The sequence below is a fragment of the Zonotrichia albicollis genome, chromosome 6 (assembly GCF_047830755.1).
Source record: "Zonotrichia albicollis isolate bZonAlb1 chromosome 6, bZonAlb1.hap1, whole genome shotgun sequence".
Taxonomy (NCBI): domain Eukaryota; kingdom Metazoa; phylum Chordata; class Aves; order Passeriformes; family Passerellidae; genus Zonotrichia; species Zonotrichia albicollis.
In genome coordinates this window covers 3,944,294-3,968,671 of record NC_133824.1, presented here as the reverse complement: position 1 = coordinate 3,968,671, position 24,378 = coordinate 3,944,294, and the positions used below count along the sequence as shown (strand labels likewise).

At 39.0% G+C, this 24,378-nt stretch overlaps 1 protein-coding gene across 11 annotated transcripts in view; it reads right to left on the bottom strand.

Annotated features, from left to right (window-relative positions):
* The window catches only part of CDC42BPB (CDC42 binding protein kinase beta), a 92,753-nt gene that overhangs the window by 2,918 nt on the left and 65,457 nt on the right, over nucleotides 1-24,378 (bottom strand). The window contains exons 18-38 of one of the 11 annotated variants that reach the window (XM_074542310.1): nucleotides 24,116-24,221; nucleotides 22,388-22,536; nucleotides 21,644-21,738; nucleotides 21,477-21,556; nucleotides 19,984-20,034; nucleotides 18,823-18,912; nucleotides 18,315-18,389; nucleotides 17,804-17,909; nucleotides 15,305-15,441; nucleotides 14,581-14,720; nucleotides 12,951-13,032; nucleotides 9,200-9,416; nucleotides 8,755-8,817; nucleotides 5,918-6,514; nucleotides 2,838-2,935; nucleotides 2,642-2,726; nucleotides 2,376-2,496; nucleotides 2,157-2,274; nucleotides 1,186-1,224; nucleotides 948-1,056; nucleotides 788-858 (exon numbers count right to left, since the gene is read on the bottom strand). In XM_074542310.1, coding sequence (XP_074398411.1) covers nucleotides 788-858; nucleotides 948-1,056; nucleotides 1,186-1,224; nucleotides 2,157-2,274; nucleotides 2,376-2,496; nucleotides 2,642-2,726; nucleotides 2,838-2,935; nucleotides 5,918-6,514; nucleotides 8,755-8,817; nucleotides 9,200-9,416; nucleotides 12,951-13,032; nucleotides 14,581-14,720; nucleotides 15,305-15,441; nucleotides 17,804-17,909; nucleotides 18,315-18,389; nucleotides 18,823-18,912; nucleotides 19,984-20,034; nucleotides 21,477-21,556; nucleotides 21,644-21,738; nucleotides 22,388-22,536; nucleotides 24,116-24,221 — 2,629 coding nt within the window. The remainder of the gene's footprint in view (nucleotides 1-787; nucleotides 859-947; nucleotides 1,057-1,185; nucleotides 1,225-2,156; nucleotides 2,275-2,375; nucleotides 2,497-2,641; nucleotides 2,727-2,837; nucleotides 2,936-5,917; nucleotides 6,515-8,754; nucleotides 8,818-9,199; nucleotides 9,417-12,950; nucleotides 13,033-14,580; nucleotides 14,721-15,304; nucleotides 15,442-17,803; nucleotides 17,910-18,314; nucleotides 18,390-18,822; nucleotides 18,913-19,983; nucleotides 20,035-21,476; nucleotides 21,557-21,643; nucleotides 21,739-22,387; nucleotides 22,537-24,115; nucleotides 24,222-24,378) is intronic. The other 10 variants (XM_074542311.1, XM_074542313.1, XM_074542316.1 and 7 more) reach the window with 10 other exon arrangements.

Genomic DNA, 24,378 nt, shown 5'->3' with positions numbered 1-24,378 from the left:
TGCTTTCAATGGCTAACTGAAGGTTACAAAGGAAGTCAGACCACAGGTATGATCAGAACTCTGGGCTTGGTGTGTGCTAAGGCAGCCAGCAAAAGTCTGGACATGCTTCAAACTTCAGAGCATTATATGGGCCTGCAGTTGGGTACCAAAAAGCACTAAAAAATATCTTAGTCAGGGACTTGGCTTCCCAGGAATAATTCCTAACACTTTCCTTGCACAGACAGTGCTTTAGCAAAGCTTAGAAGAAAACACATAATAAATCACAGATCCAAAAATCATGTATATTCTCTATTTACAAGAAGATAGTTTACACGGATCAGTTTTGTAGAGCCAAGACATTTTAAGTTTGGTGACTACTGGCACATACTCTTATTCTTGCTAAAAGCAGTTTTATGTATTATAAATTTGATTCTTTCTCAAGCTACATGACAAAAAGTCTTCCTTAAGGCAGCACAGAAAATTACTTAACTAGTCATATTACTTTGCTATTCTATGCTAATATCCCAGAGAACATTTTTAGGAGCTTTGAGGACATTTCATCAATTAGTCAAATTTCCGTTGCCTATAAAGCTTAATCGAAGACATTACATTTCTTAAAATATCACCATCAGAAGATCTTTTCACAGCTTTGCCTTTGTGCTAGCTTATCTAACTTTTGCTGGGAAAAACACTTCTGGAAAGAAAACATCTCCATGAAGTATTTCCTCGGGAATGTAATTTATTGGAAGAAGAGAGCAATCTATGCCAACAGGACATTGCTGGTGTCCATGCACAGAAGGTGTTTTACCTCCTTGTCAAACTCCTGGTCAGGGTCGGACATGCTTCGGGAAGGCATGGCTGCTCCCACATCGCTGCCACCTGCACGGAGGAAAGGACAAAAAGCAATTTACAGCTCCTGTTGACATCACAGATTACAGCCCAGAGAGAGCAGCTTGTTCCAGCCTTACTTGAGGAGGGCCATGAGATGTAGGTTTTGTTTCTCTGCTGCTGCTGCTGCCGTGACAGGTTGGCTGAAGACTGACAGGATTTTTCATCCTGGGCAGGAGGTAGGACACTCTACAGTGTAAATGAAACACTTTGTTAGCCAGCAACAAAAGCTATCCAAGGAGAAGTTGTTACTCATGAAAATTTTACTGTGCTTTTGAAGCTATTACAACCCAGTGTTGGTAGAAAAACTGAACTTACTTGACCACATCCACATATTTTCAGTAACAGACACAAACCCTGAGAAAGACAGAGAAAGAACTGAGCCCCACAGCAGCCACTGGAACCTGTCAGCCAGCAAACCCTCTATGAAGGGGCAGGGACTGTACTAACAGCTCTGCTTTCCTTCCTCCTCCTGCTGAAATGACAAATTTCAGCCTGACCCACATCTGGGCTATCTGAGAAAGACAAGAGAAAGCCTGACTAACAGCTCTAGGATGAACGGTACATACAGAACATAAAAGTGTACCTTCACATCTTCCTCTTGTAGTTTTAAAACTAAAATAGCTCATAAAATGCTGTATTAGTTAAATACAAAATAAAATTAATGCTATAAAGCACTGCAAGTCACATGCATTTTAGTTACCTCCACAGCATTAGTTTTTTTCCCTTGTTATAGCTCTAGAATTGGTGAAGTGCCACAAGCATACCATATTCCAGTTCCTAACAGTTTGCAGCTACTCCTACCCTTGCTAGGGAAGCAGAGGAGGGACAGGAAGAGGAAGAAAGCAGAAGGGAGCCTTGCAGTGAGGAATGGTCACTCTGGAGAGAGATTTCAGCAGAGATAGGGCTCATGTGATAGACGTGCTCAAAGCCTGTTGGGGGTGATACCAAGAGCAGAATGTTGAGAGGATGAGGGGAAAGGAAACTCATCCTGTTGTTTTAAGACAAACAAGAAAAAGGAAGGAGGAAAGATTGATTATATACAAAACTACTGACAAGCTCCTGGCAGTGATATCTGTCTTTCAGTGTCTCATTCATAAGTCAGCTAACAGTATTTCCTTGCACAGGATTTAAAGGCATTGCACAGCAGGAAGGTTCACCTTTCTCAAAAGGACTTAAAGAAGAATTCGGTACAGGGATAATACTTGAGCCCATCCAGCTCATCTTCACAGCCTTTGTGAGCAAGAACAAATGCACATATGTATCCCTCCCTTATAAATGTATTTTACCAGTGGGAGGTCCATGAGGACCTGCATTCCATCTCCTGGTCCCATGTGAGCCACGTGGTTGAAATTCGTTGGGTTAGAAATCATCTTTGACCTTAGCTCAGGGTCTCTAAGCATTTCCCTAAAAAAACAGGAGTGATTTGTTTCTATTAGCATTCCCAGTCTCTGCATGTCATCATGTATATTCAGTTATTTTTTACAAATTCACAAATAAATTCTTACCTCCTTTGCTGTAACCGCTCTTCCTCGGGAACCTTGAATACGAATCTTCTTTTGCTCCTGGTCCTGAGCATTTGCTTCTTGCTGTTGTCAGAGGTTTCTGGTACACTGAGGCCAGCTCCTGCTGTAACAGCACAAAGCAATTTCACTTACAGAGTACAGCCTGACCTAGACATATTCAACACAAATTTCATCTAGTGCAAAGGTAACATGGTGCAAATTAACCGGTTAGAATGAATTCCTCATTTCTCCTCTTGTTCAGGACTCACCTGAAAACTTGTTCTTGAAATATATTAACCTTGGTGGCTCACAGTTAAGGAGGTTCAGTGTGCCATCCATGTTTAATGGTCTGATCTGTTTTGAGGAAGGAGACAGAGAATTACCTCAAGTCTAGCATACACTCTGAAGAAACACCTCATTTGAAAATAACCCAATTAAGTTCAATACCCAAAGAAAATGACTTACCCTTCTCAGGCCAATAGTCTGGACCCATTCCATAGTGTTAACATCAAACACATCAACACCATACTCGCTATACACTGTTACATATGAAGAATTGCAACCTGCATTGATTGAAAACAAACAGAAAACCCTAATGTCATTTCAGTAGTGCAGAACTGACAAACATTTGAGCAGATTTCAACAGTTACAAGTTTTCCACTATGTGCAAGATACATTTTAAAACACATTTTCAAAGCCCCAGTTTCAAACAGATTTTTTTGTGAGAATAGATTTGCTAAGGACTATCAGCATTATGGAAATATTTAAATTTGACCCTTTCAGTATTTTTTAAAACTTCACCTTGCCATTTCATGAAATTGCAAAATGGCACCTGAAGTTTTCACATGCATACAAATTTGCTAGGTGGTAGGAACTGAGCAGCCAGCTTTGCTATGGATTACTTCACTTCAGAAGCACCAAACTAACTACACATCTGCTGAGTGCAGAGGAGATGAGAAAGCCACCATCTGTGAGCTGGGTCATGAACTCATGATGCAGATCTGCTCTCAATTTCCTTCCTCTTTTGCTTACAATTTTCTAGCTTTAGATATTCTTGTATGGGTTACTTTCATCAAGCCGACAGAAAAATGTCACAATGCTTAAAGCCCGTAACTCATTTTCTCTTTTCAACTTTTTTTTTTAAAGCTTAAAAGGCATCAGCAGACAAGTTTATTTTAGGTCAAACGAAAAGCAGAGATCTCTAGAGCTTTGTATCAACATGCTTCTGCTCATGTAAAGACTTTCTCCTAAAGTAAAAAGCAGTTACTAGTAACTTAAGGGATTTAATAGAGAGAAGATGCTTCAATAAACAAAATGAAAATAACCCAGTAGGACACTAAACACATCACAGAATCTTCTTAGAAGAATTGAAGTACAGTTGTGGTGCTATTTTTTAAATTAATTAAAAGAATGCCTTGGACAGCTATCATAAAAATGTAACACAAAAGTGATTTATGGTCAAGCATCTATTGCATGTGGTCTTGGCTGGTGTGGGTGTTCAAACCAAGAGGGAGAAGGGAGCATCAGGCAGAAACCATCTGCAGCCAAGGCTGGCATGTGCCAGGCACAGCTGATGAGCTTGCCCAGGTCTGAAGTGGCTCCCAAAAAGCTCTGTCAGTGCCTGCACAGGCTGGCCCAGGCTCCAGCCCCCAGCCCAGCTGGCTCCAGGGCTTTGCCCCAGCTGCAGGGCAGCCAGGGACACCCACACTGGCTCCAGGGCTTTGCCCCAGCCTGCAGGGCAGCCAAGGACACCAATGCTGGCTCACACAGGACACCAGCACAGGCTGGAGCAGGGACAGCCCTGATGGGCCAGCTGGGGTGACAGAGCTGGGCCAGTGTCACCCTGCCCTCTCCTGGGGTGAGGGCACTGACTGCCCCAGACACAAATTCTCTGCTTCAGCCCAAAACCTCTCTACAACATGGTGTTTACCACAGCAGCATCACTTCCACTTACTGGTCTCTCCTACAAAGACTGGCTGGGAGAACTGGGGCTGTTCTCAGCCTGGAGAAGACTCTGGGGAGACCTCACAGCACCTCCCAGTACCTGAAGAGGCTACAAGGGAGCTGGAGAGAGACTTTTTACAAGGCAATGGAGTGATACAACAGGAGAAATGGCTTTAAACTGAGAATGGGTTTAGACTAGATATTAGGAAGAAATTCTTTATGGTGAGGGTGGTGAGGTACTGAACAAGTTGCTCAAGGACAGTGTGGAAGAAGCTGCTCCATCCATGCTAGTGTTCAAGGTCAGGTTGGATGGAGCTTTGAGAAAATTGGTTTAATAGAAGGTGTCCCTGCCCATGGCAGGGGAGTTGGAAGTGGGTGAACTTTAAGATCCCTTCCAACCCAAACCATTCTGTAATTTTACAGCCTCCTGATGGGGTAGTTAAAAAAACCCACCATCACTAGTGACAGACACTAGGACTGAGGAGTGAGGACAAGGCTAATGAAAAGGGAAGTAATTCAGTTTCCTTTGGCAGCAGAAAATGTTGCTCTTTCTACAAAAACAGCCTGAGGCCAGCACCACTCAGGACTGCACATCCAAGAATGTTATAAAATAGTTTACAGTAAGAACACTTCTAATAATAACAGACAAAACCATTAACTAGCAAGTCTAGTTTGCTGAAATGCAAAAAACTGTAAAGCTGATTAAGGGAAAGGAAACATTAGCTTTAGCTAATAGTGTTTTAAAGTAAATTTCCCACTACATTGTTTTCTAGGGACTTTGCTTCAGACTTCTGTTCAGAACTAGGTCAGAGTAAAGTAAGCAAACAATTTCACTTCAAATCAAATACAATTAAACACATTCCTATTAGGGCCTGGCCTGATCCACCTAACTCCTTGCTGTACTACTTAAACAAAAAGCTATTTATTGCCTTCAATCATTCAAAAAATTTTAATTGCTATTTGAGCTTCAAATAGAAATACCAGATTTATCATCACCTGCCTTTGACTACTGAATATTGAAAAATGCTCTGCATGTGCCTCTGCTCTACCAAGCTGATAACCAATGCTCCTGAAACAAGCAGAGTGGTTTAAATATTACTCTCACCTATACTACTTTTGGATACTGTCCCCCTAAAATTGAAACCAAAAGGAGAAAATTTTAATCTCTTATTATCTTTATGAACCTTCAGACTTGCAGTTACATTTCTTCTTCAACCTTCTCCTGTAATTTGAGAACAGTACACAGAAGACACCCTACAGGCAACTGGACATTTATGCTCTCTAGGTGAACAAAAATCTTTATAGAATTTCACAGACAGGTAGTCTTGCACTGTCCTTCATCCAGGACTACTTTCTCTAAAAATTATTTTGCATTCCACTACTTATTCTTCTGTGTCCTGTAATAAGGCAGAGCATTTCTTGCAGCATCCAGGATCTCCAAGTCCAAAACTACCCCCAGGAAGAACCACGTGTCTGTTAACTCACCAAAAATGAAACTCGATAATCAAAGACAAACTGAAGCAAAATTGAATACAATGCTGAGTATTTTTTGACAAGTAAAGCAGCAACAGGGATATGGCAACAGAAAAACATATACATACTACAGGCAACAGGAGTTGCAGGCCACATTAGTTCCTGCATGCGTGACCTTCGACCTTGCGAATCGACGTAAACTCCCATATGGCTGAAGCAAAGCAGGAATTCCTCATTACTGAGCTCCACAGCACAAAGGGCATCAAAAGACTGCTGGGAGAGGAAGATAAGCGAGGGGTCATTAGGATTTACCAGGTTTATAGATTGTCCATCTCCCTGGATGGTCAACAGAGAGAACCCAGACTGGTAGCCAACACAGAGCTTGTCCTTGAACACTGTCATCCACTGTACAATTCCTGGAGCCTGAATTTCACTGAATTTTTTGTGGAAAGGTTTAGTTCTGTGAATTTCATAGCAAAAAACCTGTCGTTTGACAGCCACAAACAAACAAGTAGAAGAACTCTTCTTTAGTGTTCCAGTTGTAATCAATTGGCAGCCTTTAGTTTCTGCAAGCTTAATGTCAAAGTTCCCTTCTGACCCATCCAGAGAGGCCCAGGGGTAAAGGTGGACGTGATGGTTCCGACCACAGATGAGGATGATGATTTTTTCTTTGGGAGCAAGCTCTATCTGGTACACCTTCTTGCAGTCAGCAGCTCGGACTATCACTGCAAAGGAAACAAGAGCTGCCATCAGTTAAACAGGAAAATCACCAGGCCCAGAAACACTGCAGTGATACATAGTGAGGTCTGAAAATTAATCCAAACACAGACGTGTACCAGGTGAGGAAGAGCACTGATTACACATGTCTGATTCTCTGTTATTAATTCTCAGAGCAAACAATGAAACAAAGCATTCCTGCAACCCTCTCTATTCATAAAAAAAAAATCTCAACAACACTTTGTGGGAAAATGCTGCTTAACATGTAGGATAAATGAAGACATTTCTTTATATAATTGTATCTGTACCATCTGTACAGTGAAAGATGTTGCATCTTCAGAAGTGGGTCCCACCTCCAGGGAAACATCAGCATCTTCAGTAAATTTTGGAGGAAGACCAAATTAGCAGAAAACAAAGACAAGGAATATCAAGTATTTAATCCTGATAAGTGAGGAGACAAAATGCTGTACTGTTGGCAGATGCCTCAGCCAGGTACAAAAGCAGTACAGTAAGGGGGTGTAAAACACACATATGGAAAGAGAAAAAAATGCTCTTTGTGATGGGGAAAGGATAAGAAGGAAAGGGCTTAGGCTGCAGGAACAGAGGCTCAGGACAGGCACCAGGAAAGCCCTTTCAGAACAAGGACTAGCCAGACTACCCATGGGGAGTTTTGCTGCTTGATGCATTTTTTTAAAGCAGGGTTAGAGGCAGCTAAGGGGGTTAGGTACAACGTGAGCTCTTCAGGGATCTTGGCTATACAAGAACTTTCAAGAATGAAGTGAGTATTTAATGGGGTACAAACAAGAGAGCAATTCTAAACTAGGAAACTTAATAAGCATAAACCAATAAAATTAAATTGTAACTTTCATTTTTCTGCTAGCTGAATGCTTTAAAAATATTTGTGAATTGTAGTTAAAAAAAAAAAAAAGAACTCTTCATTGGAAATTCTTTGCCTTTTTTCAGTAACAGTTGAGTAATGTAGCCAAATTCTTTAAACTTGGCAATAAGACTTTAGCTGTTTAAATCACAAAGTGCTGTTGTGGTGTACCCTCACCTGAATAAATAGATGAAATGTCTGAAGAAATGCTCTAGGAAATAACTGGCTTTGCCACAGAGAAATAGTTTCCTTCCTAGCTCCAACTCCAGCTTATTTGTCAAGAATTAAGCAATATTCTAACCAAAGACCTTTGCTATAAACAGCTGGCAGTTAATTAACACTAAAAATTACAACTGCCATAAAATGAAAAACAGATTACGATTTACAAAAATGCTATTAACACACAGAACTGGCCAGAGAAAACTCCTGCTAAACATTTCTTAGCTTAAAACCAAACCTGATAATTAATTTTCACATTTACATATAACATGGTGATGCAGATAATTGTTCCTTTAGGAAATGACCTTTTAAATTAAATTTACAACTTTCTTTTATGCAAGAAGCTGTGCTGGAATTCCTGGAATTATCTGCATCTCAAGTTATGTTTATATCTAACTGCTTAAAGAATGGAGACCACTGGAAGTTTACTCAAAGCAATGACATTCATTACTGCTAAAAAGAATTCCAAATATCTGCTGTATAAAGCAGTTTCTCCTGGAATTGGGCAATGTCTTATTCTAAACAAGAAGAATTTTCTTTTGACCCAAAACCACATCCCTGATATAATTTAATTTTGGAAGTCAAGTAAGTCTTTAAAAACCTGTATTCACTGCTTTATTTTACATTGAAATGCAATCTTTAGCATGAGTAAAATCCAACTTTCAAATAGCCACAAACTAAATTACACAGAAAAAGGAATTGAGAAGATCACTGACAAGACCAGCACCCCAAGACACAGTTGCTTTGGACACCACTGGTCTTCAAGAGAATGTGAGTGGCTGTCAAGTTTCTGGAAGAAACAGGTAAGACATGGAGGTTTTAAAAGGAAGTCTACAAACTTTGTGTGTGCTATGCATGCTTTGTGTGCTGAAGCACTTTGATACCAGCTGTGGGAACACAGCTAAGGTGAGAATGTGCCAGGATATGCCCAGTAACTCATCCCTTTCATTTCAGCCACTCACCTGAATGTAACGATAATGACCAAATTAGTGCTTATACCTCACATTCACTTTTCCTTCTCATCAATTAACTGAGTGTTTAATACTTACTGTACATGAAAGGCTGTTGTGCAACCTATATTACAGCAGCACTCCAAGTTATGGAGCTCATTATTTTGTATGTAATTACTGCATGCATTATGGCCTGACTTACCATCACGGGTCACCTCTATCACGTACAGTCCTTCTTCTGAGCCAATTGCAATTCTATCTCGATCTAAGGAGGAAAAAAAGACCATTAATTCAGCTAAGCTTGGTCTTATCTTTAAAACAGGCTGTTTGAACAGCTGAAAAAATTTCTGCACAAACAGATTTTCACCAGCAAATCAATTTTGCTTGAGTTCACACAGTCTGTCAAAAGCATGCTAAGTACCATGTTGCTAAAACAACCTGCTGAACAACTCAACAGTATTATTTACTCCAAGTGGATGAAGAAACCTGAATATCAATGCAAGATTAGCATTTTTCGCCCATTATTAAATTCCTATCAAGGAATTCAGCTGAGGAATTTATTTCAAGATGTCAGTGCTCTCATTATAAAAGCCCATCTAAAAGTTCCAACCACCTTCATACGCTGATAAAAGTTAAATCAAACATACCTACAATAGCAGCAGCTAAACTTGCTTTAATAAGAGGCAGTGTACTGTCATAGGCTTCTTGTGGAATATGCACAACCTGGTTCCTCAGCCTGTTTTTGTGCAGGATAGACTGCAATCCTTCTAGGATTCCAACCCACTTTCTCTTTTCATTCTCATTTTCTGTCAGGATCAGTAGAGAACAAGACTTTGAAGGCAAACCTAAGAGAGAAGCTGTCACCTTTAAACAGATAGAGACAGTGAAATTAGTTAGAGTAATAAAAGCCCTTTTTAACACAGAGAACTGTGAAAATAAACTACACTTTCTCATGACACTGGAATGATGTACCCAAGAAACATACACAACACAGCTAATACAGCCACAGTGCTTCAGAAAAACTACCAAAACACAACCACTGCACAAGACACAGTGGCTTTGTTCAAAAGTACTCAGCCTTGCTTAAATATTCTGAATCCTAACATATGGACAGGGAATGCTACAATAATCAATACATGGCAGTAAAAGCTCCCTCCTGCTCTGAACCATTGTCTGTCCTGATCCCACCCACCCATAATTCACTGAGAGTGACACACGTGCTTTGGGAACCAGATGCATTGAAACCCAAAGGCATTGCTATCATCAGTTCTGAATTTGTTATCTAATTTTCCAAATATTTGTCCAGGGGAAGAGCACATCAGGTCTGCATTCAAAGCTCTGGAGGAAAGCAATATTTGAGACTGAAGAACTGCATTCTCCCACGTCCTGCGCTAAAAGAAAATCACTATGGCTTCACTTAATTTTCAGTTAAATCATAAATCATCCCATAGATCTCAAAGCAGAATGTGTTCAACATAGAAAAACTATCCAGGAACTTCTATTGCCTGAAGAAAGCATGCAGTAATTCTTAATATTTTGGGGTTTTGTACTGCATGAAGAGACTGAAGGGTTTATGGTATCATGAGAACTATACTTTCAGCCACAAACAAACAGGCCAACAGCCAGCATCAGCCCTCAGCACAGACTCTGAGTAACAACATTTGAACAGAGAAAGACCAACAAAAGGTGTAAAAGTGCAAATCTGAAGGCTGTAACATGGACTATCAGACCTTCAGCCTACATGCTGTTGTAAGGAAATCATTGTAAGGATGGATGTTGTGGTAATGCAACACACACACTTCCTGGAAGAGTGAATAAACAGTAACACTCATCTTGAAGGTAAAATAAATCTGAAAGTTAACTTGGGACAACAGGATGTCAAAGACAGAAGTTCAGAAGTAAGATGAAGGTAGAGGTGAAGGGAGGTAGGGAAAGAACTGAGTAGCTGCAACTGCTCCTAGCTCTTACTATTCTGCATAAAGGTTTGCTCCTGTCTAAACTGTTACTAAGCATTAATATTTTAAAGACAGATAAAGGCATAATGGATAATGTTTAGAAAACAAAGCAAAACCAGATTCCAGCAATGGCTTTCCATTTGAAGTACCACCATGTATTACTCCCCAATCTTTTGAAGCTGGCAACTTATATATAGTCAAATGCAAGAAAAAAAGTGAGCAGTTGGTCATAATATATATTGCATTATTTATCATATAAAAATTCATTATTTGCTATGAAATTCAAGGCTTCTTAACTTGGACTGCTAAGCTGTGGGAGCACTCCATTACAGCCAACTCCTACACTATTATTAGAAATGTGAATTGATGGCAGAATTCAAGACTGCGGTGTCTGAATGTCAGCATGGCCTAACACCCAGCTTTAAAAACTGGTTACCAAGGAGAAATGTTTGAATCTGAGACAAATTCTTACTCCTCTTGAATTCATGGGGAGTCAGAGGTGGGAACATGTGTTTGGCAGCATTCTATCTGTAGAACAGAATTTGCTGGGTATTGTTTTCTGCTGATAGAATATCCAGAAGAAATGAAAATCTGTCTTTCATAGGCTACCAATATCACCATGTGCTATGTGCAATGACACATACAAAAGAAGGACCACATTTTTACACAAATGATGTGAATTAAAAGTTTAAACTGTTCTGTGCAAGCTACTCTATGTGATTGTGTCAGCAAGATGCAGATCTAGAACTACATGACATTGAGATGAGACTCTCCCAGTCAGGTTTAGTGGTTTCCAGTTTTAGAAATTCCACCTTTTAAAGGAGGACACAGAACTGATCAGCAGCTTCTCTGGTCCCCTACCTAAATGGATATATTCACACATCAAGCTTCCAGTTAATTAATCACATCTCTTTAGCAGGGGATAATCTGATCAAACCATGTAGATATTTGGTCATGTATATCCAGACAAATATTTTTACAGAGGGATATTTGACAAAAATGACTTTTATTATTTAGATACCCTTTCAGTTAAAAACTGCGGGCAGAAATTAGAGCAGCAAGTCAGGCAGGCTGAACTGAATGGATGCCTTGTTCTTGAATGAACCATCATTCTGCACACCAAATTTTCTCTCCTCAGAAATTTTCTCTCCTCACCAAATTTTCTCTCCTTGCCTACAGTATTCTATGTTTGCTAATTTAAGAAGAGAGCAGGCAAATGGGAACTAAAAAAACCCAAAACCAAAATACAATCATGAGGAAACTTAAGGTACAGGTAGTGGTAAACCAAAGTATGAAAATTCACTGCAGAAAATATTTTCACAAAGAAAGCAGAAAAGCAGAGACAGAGGCAGACAAGTAGCAAAGACAATTCCCAAGTAAGATCCTGAAGGACCAAATGATAGGCACTGCAACTGACTGACAGCTCTTTGCTTTCCATGTTTTCCTGACTTGATTCTAAATGGGTGAAGATCAGAGATGCTGAAAACAATGAGTTTGTGTATTCAAATGTAAGGACTATAGATACTGGCTACTAATGTATTCTTTACTAAATTTTGGAACTCCAGATTTAATATGATTCACACAAAACAGAGAAATTAAGTTCTGTTGTTAAAAACTAAATACAGCATTCAGATAGAACATACACTAAAGGGGATATTAAAGCTCAGTTCATTATTTTCTCTTATTTTATTTTTTCTCCTGTACTTAAATATGAAATTAAAGAAACTAGATCAGTTTCAGAATATTCTGTTACAGCACTGTAACAAGTAAAAACAGAATCTGGTAATACCAATGTAAAAAGAGAGAAAATATACTGAATTATACTTAGGAAAATAAAAAAAAGTGACAAACTTTATATACAAGGAAGCAGCTAAAGAATGAGAACTTTGTTGTCACATTCATATTTTCTGAAAAATCCCTTTGCCCAGAATTTTTCTCCGGGGAAGCTGAGAAGCCTCAGAGAAAATGAAAACAATAATTATCTCATTTGCTTGTCCTCTGTTTTGCTTATGGGGAATGTGTTTGGAGATTGTTTCATTGGTTTCTGGTGTGAGAGTTTCACTCATTGGCCAATCAGTGCCAAGCTGTGTCGGGACTCTGGAGAGAGTCACGAGTTTTCATTATTATCTTTTTAGCATTCTGTAAGTATCCTTTCTCTATTCTTTAGTATTCTTTAATATAGTACTCTTTAATACAATATAGCATCTTAAAATAATAAATTAGCCTTCTGAGAACATGGAGTCAGATTCATCATTCCTTCCTGCCACAGGGGTTCCTGCAAATACAACACATATTGCTCTTCTACATATGTCAGCAGCCCTTGTAAATTCTTACACTTCTATATAACCTAATCAAGGTTAGATATGAACAGTATATACCACTATCAAAACAAACCAGTGGCATTTAACAGGTATTTTCTGTAGGAGTCAGTGCAGAGCCATACCCTGAATATGCACGGGATGTCTTTCCGGGTTGCGTGTATTACATCTGAGGCCAGGACAGAGCTCACACAAAAATCTTCATCTCTAGGGAGAAAAGAGAACAAGAGCATCACACACAAGCACACATACAGATTACTGAGCAGAATCTAACTGGTATCACCACTGTTTCAATAGGCTGCAATCTCCTAACACCACACAGAGGTCACAACTGCTTTGTTATGCTCTAACCATCCTTGGCCCAAACAGCTGCCAAGCCTCACTTATGTCTCTACAGCATCTGGTACGTGTACCTCAGTCCACCTGAAGCTAAGCAGGGTGGCTTTGTGTAGTTTTGGTGTCCCAACCACACCTATTCTACAATTAGAAGCAAGAATATTGCTCTTCCAGCCCAGCAGACACATTAGAAATGAATAATTCATACCTCAATGTGTAGCAAGAGAGGGGCCTTTGGAAAAAAAGAAAAATCACATAAAAAGCTCTTGGCAACATAATTATAGTTTGTGGGTTTTCAAATAAGGGTTTTCAAAACAGCTAGATTTTATTCTCTATTACAGTAAAATAAACAGACAACAGAACAACTTTTGCATTTTAGAGAGCTCCACCCCAGAGGGCTTGTCTGCACTAGCCTTTTCAAACTGAATTTGACCAAGTTGATCACCATAATTGCCAATTTTAGTGCAAAGATGACACTAATGTCTGAAACTTGCCCGTGCTAGAATTCATAGCTGTGATGGTTAACATCTATTAAAAACATCTGAGAACCCTCAGATGGCAGCCTCAAAGGGGCAGCTACAACAAGCAGATAAAGCATGGCACAGTTGGTATACGGTATCTGGCTGAGTTGCTTCAAGCAATGTACTGATGGGAGTGCTGCTATTTGCAATACTTCCACGTTCCTGCTCCCACTGCCAGCATGTCAGAGAGCTGACACTGACAGCTCCCAGCACAGCACTACTGCTGTAACCCCACCATACTGCTGTCTGGAAGAAATAAAAATCATGGTGCTTGTGAATGCAAACTTTATATTCAACACAGGTACAAAGGCGCTGTAACATTAAAAGGTATTACACTTTCTTGATATTTCCAAAAATTGAAATAAAAGAAGTTCCTTGGTTACTCTGATCAACTTAAGTCTCAGATATTTGGTAGGCAGTGTTCACTGGTTCAGATGGTTCCCCTTGAAGTAATAACTCCTGTTAAAAGGCAGGGTCAGAGCCATTTGCAGTGGAAATTAGTTGATGCTTTTCTGCAGACTACTTCAATTTTTCTAACATGCCTGAATACTTACTGGCTATGGGATGATGTGTGACTCAATGTTGAGGTCAGAGTGCATGGGAAAAGCAATCTACCAATACACACTTGCTTTTTACAGGTGCAAATGGAATTCTAGGAAGAAGCATGCCAATGCTGTGAATGCTGGTGATTGCAGTGTGAGTGACTGTAAAGTCATTTAAGTAATTTCTTGTTGAGCCAACTTGATCAGCCTAAACTCAGCTGCAGTTTAGGTACACAATACATGAATCTTCTTAGGACACAGCTCTCAAAATCTTCTAATTTCTTGTGTACTAGAAATAAACACTCCTGTTAAGAAAACAGTAGAGAGGATTTCTACTCTGCCGTAACAATACAAACCTCAGATCCAAGACTTGACTTGCCACAACTCCAGGCTGGGTGGATTTTCCTTCAGGCACATCATATAAGAACAGTTTACAGTCACAGACAACTGCATAAGCCCTCTGCCACCCTTTCTTAACTCCTGTAGGCTTTGGGACCTGCAGGGAAATAAATGATTGCTTATTACATGTAAGCACATGCAGAAGACACAGAAAGGACATTTAGAAAAGCTCATACTTAGAACAATGGAATTAGAGCACTTTTCTACTTGTCCTTCAAAACAGGATGACAAAAATCAAGCAATCATTTTTCCTCTTTTAAGTTCAACCATTCCTTGTTACAGCTCAAAAAAAATATGAAGACTTGTATAAAGATATTAGGTTTGGATATTCCACCAATGCCAAAATGGTAGCACAGTTTAACTTTTATATTATGCTTACATTAAAAATGACAGAAATTCTTTCTTAAACCATTCTTTTTTTTTCCCCCCTGCTGCTTATGAACATTGTAGCTACTAATCTACTGACCTTCAGCTCTTGTAGTAAAACCAAGTGTTTCTCCCACATCTAAAGCAATGAAGGTTAAATAAGTTACATTAAATAAGTTACATAGATGGCACACAAACCCTTAAGGCTTTAGCACTATTTAGGAGATGTGTTTAAGCATACTTAGAGGGTCCAAGCTGTAGAGCTGTAAGTGAAGTTAAGGATTCTTCTCTTGTCCAAGAAGAAAAGACTGTTACCTTGACATAACCTTTGTAGGCTGTTCCTATTCCTCTTTGCACATCTACTCCAAGAGGCCTTTTGGCTTGTTCAGGGGGTATAGGGCAGACCTGAGGTGCACTGTCCTTGCAGGAAACATGGCATGCAAATGAACACACTAAGTACAAAAGAGAGAATTCACAGTGAAATGTGTGTATGAGTCAATCATAACAGGTGATTAACATAGTCTACACTCAGCAAATTAATTAATCACACAGAAACTGGCAGTCAAATATTGCAATAGCTCACTAGGCTAAAGAAGTGAACACACCTAGATATTGTATGAGACTCTCCAAAGTGCTTTTATTTCCTCTTTTTAGCCCATTATATTCATAAAGGGCGGGAACTGAGTCCACATTTAAAGGAAAATGAGCTGGGCAGCCTTGCTGGCTTTAAGCACCAACTCATCCAGTCACAAAAGAGAAATAGTGTTAATAAAGAAGGAATAAAAATTAGGGTAGTGCTAATAGGTGTATAATTTGATCCACATATGCAAGAACACTGCAAAAACAAAGTAAAACTAAACTGATCAAAAAATAGAAAGAGTTAAACTATTAAACACAAGACAGACATAAATAAAGCATAAATAAAGTAGAAACCAGGGACAAGGACTGAAATACTGCATGATGGAAGAGTCATATATACCTATTGCCAGAGTTCCAGTAAATTCAAATAAGGAGCAAACTAGCATTGAATGCCTTCTTACCATTTGCACCACTTTGTGCTGCACCAGCAAGGGACAGAGGTCTCTAGGTCTTGTCTACAAAGCACTTCACACAGAAGCAATACACAGAAAAACCTCCTAATACATGCCAGTTCACATGAGACAGACTACAAGAACTGTGGAATGGGTTCATGTGTTGTATCATCTGACCCACAGCTTAGAGGTGAGATCCTTCCACTGAGATTTTGCTTTGTTTGTCCCAGCTACCCTGTTTCTACCAGGAGGCTTGGGAAGGCAGGAAGAGAGGGGCACAACACTCTGAGCTGTCCTGTGTTTCCTCCTAACCATATTCTCAGAAGTGAGAATCTGGCAGATATCCTAGGCACATCTTGTTCTGTAATTCTGAAGTTTCAAAGGATTCCAAAAGAACTGGAAACAGCCTGCTTCTGCTACAGCCACAGACAGGGCAACAAAGCTCCTCCTCATGATGCCTGAGGGAGGAGACAGCAGAGGGGGCAGCCCAGATCAGGTTGCCTGGCTTGTTCTTTGAGCTACTGTCTGCTCCCAGGAGGGCAGGGGGTACCAAAGTTACACCCACAAAGAACTGTAGGTGCTCCTCAAGATCAGGTAATAAATTCAGCTCTTTGAGGAGGCATCATGATTATTTGGGACTGTGGATATCAAGGTATACCAGTTACAGAATAGGGAAAATCCACAGGATAGAGTCAGTTCCAGTCTTCTGTAAGTGTAGCTGTATTTTACCACAGTCTCCAGGATTAGAACGAGAAGGAATTGGAAAATGCAAGTGATTGAGAGGGGAACGTTTGGCAAAATTTTGTTCTATTGGAATCATCCCTATTTTTATATCAATGCGATTTTAGTTTTTTTCTGTAGCAATCAAGAACTGCAGTAGATTAGGCAAAATGGAGAACTAATGATGCAGAGCTTATCAAAACACACAAGACAAAAGAAGAGTGAAGCCCCTAGCTGCACTAAAGGAAAAAGACAGTTTCAAGCTTGCAAGAAGAGATGCAAAACAAGAGCTCAGAACTGTCAGCAACAGGAGACAAAAGGCAGCCCCAGGGCAAGTGCTGGCAGAGTGATAGGCTCTCCTGGGGAAGAACTGCCACCAGAAGATCTGCCAGGAAAAAAGCCCTGAAGGGCAGATGAGGCAATCTACATGTGATACTGAGGGTGTCAGTGGAGAGGCTGCCACTAGCAAGAACTAAGCTGGGCACAGAAATAAAGTTATTTATACTGCAGTATGTATACTATATGAATTTGTGGCCTATTTAACTGAGCTCATGTGTCTAATCAATATACAGAAAATATTTTCAAATGAAAATACCTCCATATACTTGAACATGGAATTCAGTAGTTATATATGCATCAGAGAAAGCATTTTAAATAAAACTAATGGACAGCAGGCTACAAGCCAAATAACAGAGCAAACAGTCCTCCCAACATATGGGGTTTATGACCAGAACAGCATAAAATAGACATAATCAGATTCATGTCACCAGATCATTCCTGGAGTTTTCTCTAGTACAACAAAAAAACCAGTCCTGTCTTCCCTACCCCCTGCCCTGCACTAATGGTAATAGAATTAATTAATATTATACAATATGCAAGGAAACCATACCTCATCATTCTACTAAAGAGACCTCAGGAATATGCTGTTATGCAACAGAAAATCATCCATTGGCAGCCACTCCTCTCTTTCATTCCCTCCCCAAAGAAATGGTTCTCTTAAAATACATTGGGAGGCTTTTGTGAGGGGCTTGCTGAAAATTTACAAAAAGTTTCACCAACTCACCGTCACAGGCATAACCTTGTCGAACTAATCCCACCATGAGAGAGGTGCAATGACTACATTGAGTGGGGCTGGTGAATGACTTGATATTGAGCTGGTGAGCTTTAGGCTGAAAGATACATTCAGGATTAAAAAACTCATCATTTTCTGGGCTTGAGTAATGCAAGCACCTCCCTCCACCACCCTCCAGTAGATCAGTGTGTACATTATGAAGCCTGGGCTTCTTTTATGTAAGTGCATCTTGTAGCAGGTGCTGCAAGACAACAGTAACAGTTTTATTTCCAACTCCAAAAGACAGTCAGACTCAAACTACAACCATGTTTTGTCATCCCCTCCAACAAAACAAAACAAAACCCACTGATGATGTGCATGTGGAAGCATTTGATCAAAAACACAGACCTAACAAAAACACAAACATGACAAACCCAAACAGGACAAGAAAACACAGAGGGCTCATTTATAAATGATATTTTTTCCTTTGTTCTTTAGAATAAGGTTAGCACAGTCCCCCTACCTTTGGTACAGCTAGAGAAATGGACTGAATGGTGGGGGAAGGAGCAGCAGGCATCCTCTGAAGCCGAATTGGTTCCTGAATCACAAGAAACTGTAATTGAGCAAAATAAGGCTGCAAGAATTTGTTTCAAAATTGGGGTGGCAAAGCTTATTGTTCTGATTTTTTTCCTTTTTTGAAAATTATCAATAATTTAATAATTGTAAACATTGCCATTCTGATTTAATAGAAACAGATTGTGTTTTAAAGCACTCACAGGAAAGCCTGCACACTAACAAACAAGCAGCAATACAGAAAACATGAAAATGAGGTACATCAACATACACAAAGCCAGCGAAAAGGTTTCATTTGCAACTGTCCTCAAAGCAGGTGCAATTAACACTGAGACATTGCAAATATGCAGCATCCAATCCTGCTTCTTCATAATGAATGCTGCAGTATGTATTCATCATGAACAAGACAGAGACTTTCTGGTGAAATACTCCTCAGGGTAAAATAACGGGTCTCTTACTTCTTGTTGCTGCTCTGCAGTTACAACTGAAGTAGATGGTGAAACCTCTGACTTGGAACCCTGCATTTCCTGCTCACTAATAGAGCTGGTCTGCAAAAGGACAGCAAACATGTTAGATTAGACACCACATATCTGATGAAGTGTCCTTGTGTCAACAAAATGGAAACAAGACCCGGTGCTGATTTCTATATGAAGTACACATACATTGAACATCCACTCTGAAAAAGATCTTTCCTCAAAACAAACCCTGACACCTGATGGAAAAGCTGGAAGTACTGAAATGCAAAATCTCATAGTAGACAGCATAAATGCTCTAACAGCTGCATTCTCCCAGCAAGGCTGTGTCTAATCTCTTGCTTGCAGGTATGGAATGATGTTTGAGTAGCTTGGCAATCATCCCTAAAATAGCTGATTTCTCATGGTAGCTTACTACACTAGGATTTTTCTAGCATACAGAAGCCAGCAAACCTGCCACAAGAAAAAATCTTAAAGTAGTAATACTCAATCTTTTAAAAAGTTGTTTAAGAATGATTGGCCTCCGTCATTAAAAGAATCATGTCTAATTAATCACAGTGCCTTATATTTCACTAACATTTAAAGCTAGCATCCATTACAAGCCATCTATTAATTTCACACTTAAATTAGCAACTACTAATTGCCAGCACAAGGGGGAAGTATGCTACAATTGCAGAGCTAAAGCAGCTGGGTGTGGAAGTAGGATTCTGTATTACTGTACTCTCAGGACATCATGAAAACTGTGATTAACAAACATGAGATTAGACTTCACATCAGTGATGTAATTAGCACTAAAGGCAACAAGTAATGAATCACTCACTTCCCAGCCAGTTTAGACAGGAAGACATCTCCAGTTAGCTCATTCAATTTGTTCAGATACTTGTTATTTTTGTTTTCTTCAAAACTGATTGGAAGGGCTGGGCCATTTAAGATCAAATTGCACGATTATGTAATATGAATAATTTCAAAATACTGTGTGATTCAGCTTTAGCTATATAGTCAAACTATAAAACAGTAAGCCTCAAAGAGGTTTAGTGGATTAAGTTACAGAGAAATTAAGGAAGCAAAATATCTAGTTTTAGAGGGCCATTCTTACTAAGACAGGTCACAACAAAATAAGGACACAAAACTACTAGCAAAACTTACTTCTTCCCAAAAGGCTAGCAGAGAAGATGTAGACGAAGAAGAAACAGAATCCTTTGTTGTAACAGATATGAGGGATAAAAACGATTGCTTATCACCCACAGGAAAACTTCAGATAGAATATTAGTTGACTAGCTAAATAAAATTTTATATGGCCAAATGAAACTCATTCAAACTAAGTTAACCCCAAAGCAGATGATACAAAATATCTTTATAAGTACATGTGGAAAAAAAAAAAAAGTTAATGTAAGTTATTAAGCATGGTATCAGCAATTTAATGTAATTCATCAGAAAATGCCACCTGCATTTCCACAGAGAATATGTACTTATTTCAGGATCCACAGAATGGAACCTTATTTAGTTATGGGCTTGATATTTTACATGTTATTGTTTTACATCTATCTGTTACTTTTAAAAACAATGTTTGAAAATATCAAGGTCAGTAGGTAAAGCTAGTATTGAGAAAGTAGCATGCATCATGCTTCTCTCCCCTCCTTGCCACCCATAGAGCACATCTTCCTGCTCCAACAGAAAGGCAGCATAGACATTCTGTGACTGGGAACAGCATAGACACAAACTGTATGAAAATATCACAGCATGTCCATAGGCTTTTTTGGTTTTAGCAACAGTGACAATAAAACAAACAAAAAAAAAAAAAAAAGAAAAAGAAAAAAGAGAGAGTAGACATCTCAGCTAGAAAATCTAACCAGGCTGATGAGGTTTTAACATGAGCCCCTTTAACTCTGCTTCACCAATAGATCGTTTCAGTTCAAGCCCTTAGTTTTATCCTACACTGTCTATGCTTTGCAAAACAAAATTTTAAAAAAACCCAGAAAAATCTTCAAGGATCAAGAGTTCATGAAGTAAGGAAATGTGATTCAATGTTGCATTTAACAGCTGTTTCCTCAGGGAATGCACAAATCATTTAAAGTGAAACGCCTACTTGGAGCTGTGATTTGAATGATTTGTTTTCTAAGGATCACAGGGTGTGTCATGATAAAATTATTATACCAACATCTGTGGGCCCTCTGATTCTCTTCCCAGCTCCTTCTCCTCTAACCACTCCATTAAGATCTGGAGCCAACAATTTTACAAATCTGTTTAAGCACTCCTTGAACTGTGTGAAAACTTTCCCTTGTAATAATCAGCATCTTCCAACTGCAAAGCATTTAATTCCTTATTTGTAATAGGGTGTGCCAGCATACTCAAAAAAACTCTGAATATATTTCATTTAGCAAATGTTTGAGATTAACCTAAACAAAGAAGCTAGAATGGAAAATAATTAAAGTGAACTTCTGAGAATATTTCCCAGAGGTGCCAGCTTCTCTGCAAAATGCCAAGCAAACTGACAACTGCTGGGCATCCAATTCTGTGCCACACTGATTTGGCTAATATGCAAGATACCAATCTGCCATACAGTGCCTAAGAGATATTTTTACATACTAAAAATATCATTCTGTTATCTCATTTTGTAGTTATTTTATGTAATAACTCACTCTGAAAGTCAAATCACGTGCAAGAGGAGAGGTGTTGAAATAGTCAAAAATGGAATCTTGAAAGTCTGGAAGTTTGAGACCTAAAACCAAAAGCAGAACAGGCTTAGCTAAAAGGCAACATCACAGGTTGTGTTAGAACTGCGTTAGAACACAGGAAATTTAATTACCTGAATCTGTTCTGTACTTTTCTTCCATTTTTTTCTTCAAACCTTCCATCTCTTCCAACAGTTCTCTATATTTTGCTTCTGATTCCTTTAATTTACTAAAGTAAAAAAAATATGATCAAAATGTAATCTGAAATGTCTCAAAGGCAGGAATGCCAGTACACAAGGTTGTTAATTTCTGGTCCTACATCTCAGACTTTCAGAAAAAGCCTTTCTGTTTGCTTGTATGTTATTCTTGGGGGGTTATGTTGGGGTTTTTTGAGGGCCATTGGGGTTTTTTTAAGTGATTTTTTTTAAGGATGATTAATTTTACTTTTCCCCTGAACAGACACCTCATTACTTGACTAGATATCTAAAACTGTACTTAAGAATTTAGCTATCGCTGCAAGTATCTGCCAAACAAAATTATTCTAAGAGTACTTTGACTTTTAATTCCCAAGAACATGTCTAACTCTCAAGTTAGTTGAATAAATGGTAATGAATTTGCTTTGAATTTGCTCTTACACCTTTTTTTTTTTTCTCAGATGCCCAAGATTTGTAACTTACTATAGCAGTGAAGTGTTTACTTGAAGCAATTTTCAGAGTTCTCATTTGACTATGTAAGAAATGCCTAATCTGCAGAATGGGATCCTTCTGACAGAGTCCAATATCCAGGCACAAGCAGCCATTTTAAGGAAGTTGCTGCTATTCTAATCAGCAGTTTAGATCAGCACATTAACCCCCAAACACAACCAAAACCCTCATTACCTTTCAAAAGATATGTTTGCATCTTTCACTTTCCTTAGCTCTTCTTGAACCAGTTGTTTGGCACGAATTTCTGCATCAAGGGCTGACTGCAGTTCCAGCCTTGCTGACATGTCCAGCTTCTGACTGCGGCGCACCTTCCACAGGGGATCCTGTTGCAGTAGTCACTGAGTATTACTACAACTGGCTAAGGGCATTTCTGCTCTTCCCAAAGACATTAGTTAGCTTTTACACTGGTTCAGAGAATGCTTTTTAATCAGCTATGGACAGCACCCCTGCTCCATGAAAATTAGTCAGTAGTCAGTGTTCATGACACAAAAATGAAGTAATGAGCAATTTCATTATTTGTTACACCAGTAACACAATATAGTGGAAACCAAAATGCTGGATCACTGAGCATGGAAGTCAGACAGAATCCACTGGAAATGATTAGTTTTCACTGTCCAATCTAGAACTGAGTGTAAAACTTGCACAGTGATATAACAATGATTTTCAAAGATGAGATAAATGTCAAAATGTAAAACATACTAACATAAAACATACTAAGAGTAGCAAAATTATGAGAAGAAAAAAAGGAAGAAAGAATCTTGGTTCTTGAGATGCCCAAGATACCTGGAACATTTCCCTAAGCAAGTCTTATGCTTGCTAAGTAGCATATACTATATATGCTACTATACATCTAACATATGCTACATACATACAACATATGCTATACTCCAGCACACACCATGCAATTCTTCCCTACTACCCCAAAAGCCAATATTCTGAGTTTTTCTAGACATTTTTCAGTGTGGACTATGTTTCTGAAATTCCCTAATGAATACCTCTCTAGTCATAGATGAACCTGTAAATAATAGCCATGAAAATTGAGAAGTACTTTTTATGTTGAGAAGTAACTGCCTTAGTTATAATATAAAGAACAGACAGTGTTCTTTATTCAGGCAGAAGCTAAGATAAAAATGCAAACTGCATTTGATCCAATCTTTCTTCCTGTTAAACCTCTCTATATTATAATATAGTCTCCTGATGATGCAAACAAATGTCAGCTCACAGAAATAAAACTTTCTCTTATTCTCTCATATTCATAGGTTTGGAAGGGGTGAGTAATTTTTCATGAGCATAAACCAGCAGCAGATGGATTCTGGATGGCAGACTGGTGATTGGCATTAGTGGGGATGTGGGCTCCCATGCCAAGCTGCAAATGGCTCTTCCTTTCCTTATGCAAGTGTTTTTCTCTTTGAAACCATAATCCTTTATGAGAGCTCTTCTATTAAATTTTGGGGAATTCATGTCACTACTGTATGGAAAAATTATGGCACAAAGGTCTCATTGTTCTGCATGTAAATAAAGCCATATTCTCTCTGTGTCCCTAGTTTCTATTGGCATAAGCCAGATAATATTTTTTCACAGAAGAAAACTTACTTTGTTGTCTTGCTGTAACAGCAATTATTCAATTGTGCATAACATGGTAAGGTATATTTCTGTATTCCCTTTAATGGTTTAAGTTATTATTTCTTTTCTCCTCTGTAATGTTTAATATCTGTGATGGCAGTTTACTAGTATGAAACAACTGCCCCCTGTAATGATCAAATTCTGATCAGGTTACCCAGTTGGCTTTGCAAGCAGTATCTAAAAACTATAAAGCAGAGCAGAGGGTTAATTATCTTTAGGCACAAAAATGCAGCTTCTCAGACATGCCCAGAACATCCTGAATGTTCCTTATTTCCTTACCAGTGTTCGTGACCCCAGACTGGAACTTCTCAGCGACTCCAGTTCTTCTGTCATCTTGGAAGCTAATGCTTGGAGATAGCCACGAGCATCCTTCTCATCACTTACCCTGTTGTGCAATTACAAAAACCCATAACTTAGCAGTTTCATGGCTCACAGCACCAAATACTGTACCACCAAATTATCAGAGTGTCTGTGCTGGGTTTAGGGACATAACAGGAACAAACAGAGCAGGGAAAACTCTCCCAGCAACAGAAAACTGAATG